Here is a 9244-nt window from a genome sequence, read left to right on the forward strand (position 1 = left end):
TTCAATTGAAACACATTTTTTTCTTTTCCAATCATAAAGTATCTTTTCAATAGTTTACATCTATAGTAACAATCTATGCAAATGCCATAAACCACAATAGTTTAGGCACTCTCCAAAGTTTTATATTAGCGACAAAAACGTTTGACAGCATCCAAAATCGACCAAGTTACACTGCAGAAATTTATCGGATCAACCATTGCAGAGTTGCTTCTTGATCAGTGTCATGCTTCTATGAGATTCCAATCCAGCCATCTAAAGGACCAAATATGCATATATATAACTTCTAAACCCATGAAGGAGTGTCGAGATTATTGGTGTGCTTTCCTGTTTTGCTGGATCAAATTCTAGGTGCTGCATTAAGAATCATAGGTTCGTCGTCAGTTGAGTGCTAATAAAAATAGGAAAATAGACACAAGAAATATACAATAGGAAAAGAAAAAAATACTACCATAAAATAGTTTAGTAATGCAAAATTGTTAGTAAGATTAATGGTTCATTTTCATTTGTGACTATCCATTGTTTGTCAATGGTGGAAGGCCAAAATCCACCAAATAAACACGCCATTGCGGCCAATGGCGGAACCATGGCCGACATTTAATAACACTATGACTGGACACTTGATTCTAGAGGTGCTAATAGGATTAATGGTTCATTTGTATACACAGTGAATCTCTGTAACAACTTGTGCAGAGCTTCTGCCAATCCTTGCTTCTGTTTTCATTTTTCTTACTATTTTTTTTAGCTGGACAACAAACCTGACCCAACAAATTACATCTTCCATATTATGTTACTATATATATATACTATCATGAGTTCATCAAACTCAATAGCAAACTAATATTCAGTTCTTTAATTTTTCAAAAATCCTTAACAACCTTGTGGCATATTTTTTGTATTGAAGATATGTTTTTGAAGAGATTTTGCATTGAACATTAAATGGATAGTGGGTAAATTGGTAAATTTTGCAATTAGTAGATTTTTTTTATATTTTTCTACCTTGTTTAGTACAGTTGTATCGGAATTTTTTGTACTATGTAAGCTTAAAATTTTACTTTTTTAGGACCCAAAAATTTTGAACATGTACCAAACAACTATAAAACTACTTTTTTAAACTTCTTTTTTCAAACTTTAGTTTAAACATAGTTTTAAGCCTGAACAAAACCCGGCCAAATCTAATGAAACATTGCTAATCTTGTTTATCAAAGACGTAACCAATAAACTGAGTTCAAATTAATAGTTAGTTGGCAAGCATAAAGGTTTTATTGAGAGTCGCTGCTTCTTAATAGCAAATAACATTAATAAATATTACAGTATAATTCAGAGTATTTACCTCCACCAATTGTTGCTTCTGGCAACCGCTCGATTGAGTATCTGTGTTTAGTGATGTACATTATTGGCACACCAGGAATCTGAAATACAGAAACCAAGTTAATGGGTCAGGCATCCAGGTCCAAAACATCAAAACATTGATAATCAGAGAAATGATTAAAGATTTTACCTTCCGGATTCTCCTCTTCAAGTCACGATCACATGTTGCGACAATGAAACACTTATGCTGTTCCAAGAAAATGGTTTGTTTAAATAATTTGAAGCAAAATAATGACATAAGAAGTAGGTGTGTATTGCTGTCACCGTTACTTTTATTTGCAAATAATAGAAACTAGTTTACTGATCTAGATGACCCTATGTACTGCTAAGGTATCATAGTTTTTCGTCAAGTCTGAAAGGCTTTAAATCACTCTAAACAATCAAATTCAAATACAAGATACTGTCTGATATTTAACAAATACTTCAAATAAATCACACCTGAGTAACTCTCTCAACAAGGCAATCATCGGCATAGGTCCCCTTATGAGTACAGAGTAATCTCTCAAATCGAGGATCCTTTGCAATCCTGTCAATATAAAAGAGATAAATCAATACACCCAAAAGCTATAACTGGAATAATATAATTCATTCTCTCTACTAAGTAAGCTGAAAGATGGCTTATATCATAAATATAACCAATAGCAGCATGAAAAAATAGGATGGCAGATAAAAGCGATGATATTTCACAGGGTTGAGGCGCTCCAGGATTTGGTTTTCCTTTCAACAGTTGCTGTTTTAAAGAGACATGTTCTGCCCTTTGTAATTTAACACACTTCTACTAGAGAAAATGGATGAAGTTGTAAGTTTAGATATCTGATTTCTTTTATCTTCCACAAAATTAGGGATTTTATTTTAGCATACAAATATCCCATCAAAAACTTGATTTATAAATCATACAGTGAGGACAAAAACTAAATAAAAAGTATAGGCAAGCCAAGCATGCATAATTGAATAAGTAACTGCATATATAAATTTCAATACTTCAACGTACATAGCAAGTGTATGATAATATAAATCAATAACAAATGAGGCACATAACATAAGATCTACCTTAGAGCTACACGATATTTTTGGCCCAACTTCTCAAGTTCTGCCATCACACAGTCTGTGATACACGGGGTACCTGAAAATCCAAGTATAAACAGAACAAGAGTAAGAATAGTTTATAGGATGCTAGATTCAATCTTGGGAAACGTAAGCTCAAAAACTCGATGGGAACCCCAACATTCAACTAAACTTAGACATGAAAAACACGAATTGAGTCAAGTTATCATCAATTCAAACTCACATTTTGCATATAAGCAGTCCATCATTCCTTTCTCCAGATCCAACTGCATGAACAAAACCCTTTGTGTGAGCCAGCAACAAAGAAACTTGAAAAAGATTACAAAACTTATACAATTTTAATTAGATGAATCAAACACTGAAATGCAATATAGTGCTCTATTTATTTATTTATGTATTTATGAATCAAATGAGGGATATGAACATCACACTAACAAATATTTCAAAGAGGTACATAAAAAACAAAATTAAAGCAAAACGAATAACACATACTTTATTCTGGATGGAGAAATTGATGAAGTTGGTATCCACCAAAACACGATAAGGGGGTCCTAACGCAGTATTGTATTGAAAGAAAAGCGCCGAAGAATGACTAGGACTGAATAATCCAAATTTAAAACAGAGAACATTAAAACCAAAAATTGATACTATATTACAATAGGAATGAAACTGGGAACAACTAAGGCTTACACGTTTCTGGGCAATTTTTCTTTAAGAGTGTTCTTCTTTTCAGGGTTCAAAACCGCTTCTTTATAGCTGAAATTGACACAAAATTTAAACACATAAAACAGAGCAAAACGTAGCATAAGAGTTGAGTTTGGGAGAGAAAATAAAAGTCACCTTTTGATTGCTTTAGAAGTGACAAGCTTCTTCATAACCGCAAATTTTGGTCCCTTTTTAGCTTTACCCATTGTAGAGATAGATTGATTCGGCAAAACCCTAAACAGCAATAGGTGCAGAGCTCTAAGGGAAGGAAGAATGATGTTACTCAAAGAGAACAGCTACAGGTGCAGCCATTTTTAGAGATTAATCTCTTCTACTACACCAACCATTTTTTTCATTTAATTTTATATGAAAATTTATTTTATTGAAAATATACTGCAAATAATAGCATTATATATGGTTTAGTTAATTTATTTATTCATTTTAGATCTTGAAATATGGCTTTTTCTTTATTTACACTTGAGATTGAGACCGGATTAGTATCATATTTCACATCATTATTATACATTTTTCTAGTACATGAAGTAAAAATATCTACTTGCATAAACTTAAACTTTTGACTTAGCCTAGTCAACCACATGCTTGACTTATGCATACATGGATTTGCCACAGTTCAAACAAGTAAGCTCTGTTTTCCTCTGTTTTTAAAGTTGAATGTCTTAACATAATAATCTAACAACTCTATAATCAGTCACGTGGGGTCTTGTTTGTTTATTCCAATAAACAAACCATGCACATGCCATCTTCATTTTATTTACTACATACCATCATCATACATACCATACGATAGTATAATCTAGGAAACTTTTTGTTGATTCATTAGCAAGTTTTCTCAATTTATTAAGTTTCATAAATGAGCGAAAAAATTGATCATCATTGGAGCCTTTTATTTCACTTTTTAGAATCATAAAATGTGCAAGACTTTATTTTCGTTATTATTTTCTTAACCTTCTTATCAAGTATCTTTCTCCAGTGACGAAGCTTGACTAAAAAGTTTGGGGTGGCCGACATAAAATAGTTGAACTTGCATTCTAAAACAAATAGTTGCATTCTAAAACAGGCAGCCATTATTTATGTTTCTTTGTTCTAAGCAACTCAAAAAACTCAAGTCTTTAGTGTTTGCTAGAAAACCTCGTATATCTTGTTCAATAAATCAACCAATTTAGGAAACATAAAACATTTTTCAGTGAAAATTAAATGGAAACAAAAATCAAACATCTTGTATGCAACAAAAATCAGCAAAATCAACACATGAAATTCAAACAAAAATCAGCACTAACTCCAAACAAAAAGCACATGAAATTCAAGAAATTAGCAAAATCAGCACTAACATCTAAATTGAAATCATGTCATCTTGATGATGAATGAAATTGAAATTCAAACTCCAAACAAACTAAGATTCACACTCCATAAAATAATTACGGCTAGTACAATGAGTCCCAAACTTTTTGTCGAGTTGAACACTTGGACATATAAAACTTAGAATTGGTCTTTAATATATTCTATATGTATATGTTCTATTTATCAACTAGACACACATATAAGCAATTGTTCACTCCATTTCCACTAGTTTATGAGTTTATACTGTTTATTTGAAAAAATTCTAGAAAACTGGGAGGGCCCCAAGACACTTTTAGCCTTTCAAAATCAAACAACTTCTATGCAACAAAAAAAACTCAAACACCTTACATGCAACAAAAAAACTCAAACACCTTATATGGAACAAAAAATCAAACACCTTACCTGCAACAAAAAAACTCCAAACAAAAATCAACACTAACATCTAAATTGAAATCCTGATGATGAACGAAATTGAAATCCAAACTCCAAACAAAACTCCAAACATCAATTCTGATGATAAACGAAAATACGAAATTGAAATCCGAACCTTATTTGACGAACGGCAAAGACGGCGAGGCGGAGGCGCGGAGCGAGGCCAGGCGGAGGCGCAGAGCGAGGCAGCAGGTTCGTGGAGAAGAAAAGTAATAACTATTTGGAGAATGACGAACGAAGAAGATGAAGAATGAAGAATAAGAAGAAGAAGTACTAGAATTGACTAATGAAAAGGAGAAGAAACAAATTAGGGTTCGCGAGTTCTCAAGAAATTAGTTTCTGAACTCAATCTTGTAGAGCTTATACAAATTTGTTCTGTTTTTTATTAATTAAATGATTCCATAAGAAATCTGTTTTCCAAATTTAGAATAATATTAAGATGTATTCAATTTATATGAATTTGACCATGTCGTTTTTTTTTTTTTTATATCTCATTATAAAATAACATTTTATTAATTTTTTTAATAAAATTATATTTAAAGATTAAAATTAAGAAAAAATAGAGCGATTAATTTCGTGATTTAGTTAAAATAGTAATTAAAATTGTAATTGAGTCTGTTAGTATTAGATTTTATTTATATGACCTTTGTTTCATATTTTGTTTGGGCATTTAATTCAAATTTAAAAGAAATATATATTCTTTTTAAATAAATAAAAATAAAAAGAATGGATTCTCAATATAAAAGGACACTTCCAAAGTGGGAAAAACGCAAAGGAAGCCATCGAGATGGATGAACTCACCAACGAAGGGGAAAGAGAACTCGAGACGACGGCAAGAAAGCTCCGTAAAAAATGAACAAGTATAAACATATAATAACTATTGAACTATTTTCAATATATAAACCGTAATAAATAGATAAATAAATAAATAATTCCTATATGTACAAACAAAATCCTAAAATTTACTAATTGTATTACTTCAGTTGTTGTGGTTAAAAATTACAAAGACTAATTTTTAGAGTTAAAAATGTCAATATTTATTAATAAATAATTAAAATTAAATAGTAAATGACTTTCAAACCTTCAATTCACTAATAAAAAATTGGTACATCTAAGTCGGTTGTCCATATAATTAACAAAATGAAATGATGACAATTTTGTAAATTTGTTAAACGTTTAAAACTGTTGTATTGGCCTACCGACTTAATAGAGACGGTGAAAATAAAAAATTAATATATCATATATTTCTCCGTATTTAAGTCGGTTAATTGGATAAACGACTTAATAAAATGAAGCGATGTCAATTTTGTAAATATTTAAAATTTATTTAATACAGTTATATTGACAACTCACTTAAGACATACTAAAACACTATAAAAGATTTCGTGTACTTAATGTTTTACCTTCTCACTCTCATAACATATGCGTTCTAAACCTCCACTTTCTACTCTTAACCTCTACATCGCGGTGTTACAATCTGGATACCGTTTTATCGTCATCACTTCATCAATTAATTCATTAAGACAAGTTTGATTCTCAAATTAAATTACATATTTTATGTTTTTCATTCTTTATTTATGTGTGGACAGAATAGGAAGCAAAACAATAGTATTTAGATAGAAAGGCAGATAAATAAAGTGTAAAGTTTACAAATGTAGTATTGTATGTATTAGAGACAGTAGACATGTATGTACTGAAACAGAACAAAACAATTAAAAAATATAAAAGTTATTTAATATCATTTATCTTCAATTTCATCAAACTTGTATATCAAATAAGAAGAGGAGAGTTGTATGACTTTAATCTTTAAGAGATTAAAGGAACTATTAGTCCGCTCTTATAATCTTCAAGAGATTAAAGGAACCATTATTCCTGTTGTTAAATGAATTAATTTTGAAATACATATAAAAAATGAATTAAACTAATACACTTGAAAGTATCATCATGTTTAAACTATTTCAATTGAAAGTGTCTCATTTAAAATACTTCAATTATTCTATTATTGTAAATTTCACATGTACTTAGTTATTCACAAAATAATAACAATAAAGAAGAAAACAATAGTATACTATTAGATCAAATTAAAGAAGTTCAAAAACGTTGTGTGGATTTTATTTTGGAATTAATTGAAGAAAATGATGGTTGTTAAGAATTATGGTTGAGCCCAAGAAAGAGAAAAATAATTAAAGAGAAAAATAAACTTGAAATGATTATTTGATAAATTGTTGTTACAATTAGAGTATGATACACTTTTATATAGTGCAATTAATGTAACTAACCTAATAACTTACACATAACCATAAGTAATTTTAACTACCTCTAATAGTCCCCCACAAGTTGGAAGTATGTGTAACACCGCAATATTTTCATATATATTATATATGTGTCTTTTAGTAATTTTCATAATTTATTATTTAATTAATAATTTATTCTACCCGTAAAGAAATTAAATTAAAATTTACAACTCCTTATTTTACTTGAATAATTATAACCTTTATTTTTATTTAATTGTTTTAGTGTGACAATTACATTAGAACAGTTTATGGCATAATTATTTCCTACGTGGACAACTGTGTATTTTATTTATTTGATTATTTTCGATAATTATGAAATTGATGTGTTAGATACGTTGACTTTATTTTTTATACATTACCTGCAATGATATTTTTGTCTTACTTGATTTATTTTAGTTGATGAAAACATTAGTTGAATTATTTAATTAAATTATAATTTATAGAAGTTATATCATTTATTAGTTTTATTTTAGACCAAATAAGTATTTAACCAAGGAGATAATAGAATTAGTGAAAATCCTTAGTTTTATTTATATATTTTATTTAATTAATTTAGCGTGACAATAGTAAGATAATTGTTCCTTTAATTTTAATTATTTGATGAAGTATATTTATATTAATTAATTAATTAATTGTTGGGGTTTTGTTGGTAATTAATTAAAACTCGAAGGAGTATTTTTTAGAGTGAACAATGATCAAGTCAATTTTCGTTAAAATTTAATCATCCACACTATATTTTATTGGTAATAGGATTTAACTATAAAACAACGTGTTTTCTACTTTACATCCACTCAAATGTGTAACAAGCAAGAATAAGTACATGAATGTCAATTAATTCATAACGGTTGGTCATTGAATGATATTATTCCAATTGAATACATTATTGATGTGTGCAACTAACCTCAATGAGAAAAATTACTCTCTTTCTCTAATCAGCTTCACGTCTCCATTCGCAACATTATATTTTCTTTATCTCAAATATTTTTAAGTCACTCAAACAACCACCCACATATTACCTCTCTTTCTTGTGGAAGCTCTAAGCTTTTGTTCCTTCATCTTTATGAGATTTTTCAAGGGCTATATAGTGTTATGTGGAAGGAAAGCGTCCAAGATAAGGGCTTTTTCCCATGCAAAGTTATGCTAGATATTAAATTAGCGATTCGTAAGATGTTGATATGATGTCTGGATGTCTTAAAAGAAAAAGGTTGATTTTATTTTCGTCGTAAAGAAATTAACTATAATGTTTTGATTGTTTTTAGTAATACCTCTATCTTGATGAAATTAACTATAGAGTTCTATTTTATTATTATACCTTGATAAATATGTTTGTAGTGAAAATGTTTAATGTCTTACGTGTTTTACAGTATTTAATTATAAAGTTATAATTTTATAATGATGTAATTAGTAATATGTTTATTATGATGTATTTGATTTTAAGTGTTGACTTTTGAGTATTTTAAATTTAAAACTTGACTTTTATGAACAATATATGTTTCTTGAGGACATGAATGAGAAGTTTATAATTCTTTAATTTTAATAATATGAGAAAATTGATTATTGAATGCATTAATGAATAGTCCATTTTTAGAATGCGGAAGCCTTGTAGTGAAGTGAATGAAATTTATGTTGTTATTGTATTCTTGGTGATATGAGTTTTAATTGTTATCAATAACACGTAGTCAAATCGAATCTTAAGGATTATTAAAATGAAAGTGGTGATTTTGAGATATTTGTTCACATGCAATATTTGATGTGTTGAAGTTATTGAGCTATAACTATGAACATCCATGAGAATATAAATTTGATGTATTATGTGATTAAAAAATTTAATTTGAAATATTTTGTCTTGTAGTTGCCTAAGTCGCTAGTGATTTGTGTTTTAAATACTGAAATCTTTGTGGTTGCCTAAGTGGCTGGTGATTTGTGTTTTAAATAATTGTTATCTTTGTGGTTGTCTACGTGGCTGGTGAATTGTGTCTTAAATATTGTTATCTTTGTGGTTGCCTAAGTGACTGGTGATT

General features: G+C 29.2%; 1 protein-coding gene across 2 annotated transcripts; it reads right to left on the reverse strand.

Annotated features, from left to right (window-relative positions):
- Positions 1 to 5286, reverse strand: LOC101504471 (uncharacterized). 2 transcript variants are annotated; one of them, XM_004515392.4, is made up of 10 exons: positions 5045 to 5286; positions 3274 to 3396; positions 3124 to 3189; positions 2926 to 3031; positions 2657 to 2699; positions 2419 to 2491; positions 1807 to 1894; positions 1499 to 1555; positions 1331 to 1409; positions 1 to 351 (listed from the first exon to the last, which is right to left on the reverse strand). In XM_004515392.4, exons 2-10 carry the CDS (start codon positions 3342 to 3344, stop codon positions 338 to 340), a joined length of 597 nt encoding a protein of 198 aa, XP_004515449.1. In that variant the 5' UTR covers positions 3345 to 3396; positions 5045 to 5286; the 3' UTR covers positions 1 to 337. The 2 variants fall into 2 exon arrangements, with proteins under 2 accessions (XP_004515449.1, XP_004515448.1); XM_004515391.4 differs by having other exon boundaries at positions 189 to 351; positions 3274 to 3372; positions 5045 to 5185.
- Positions 5287 to 9244: the final 3958 nt, after the last annotated feature.

This window comes from Cicer arietinum, chromosome 5, assembly GCF_000331145.2.
Source record: "Cicer arietinum cultivar CDC Frontier isolate Library 1 chromosome 5, Cicar.CDCFrontier_v2.0, whole genome shotgun sequence".
NCBI lineage: Eukaryota > Viridiplantae > Streptophyta > Magnoliopsida > Fabales > Fabaceae > Cicer > Cicer arietinum.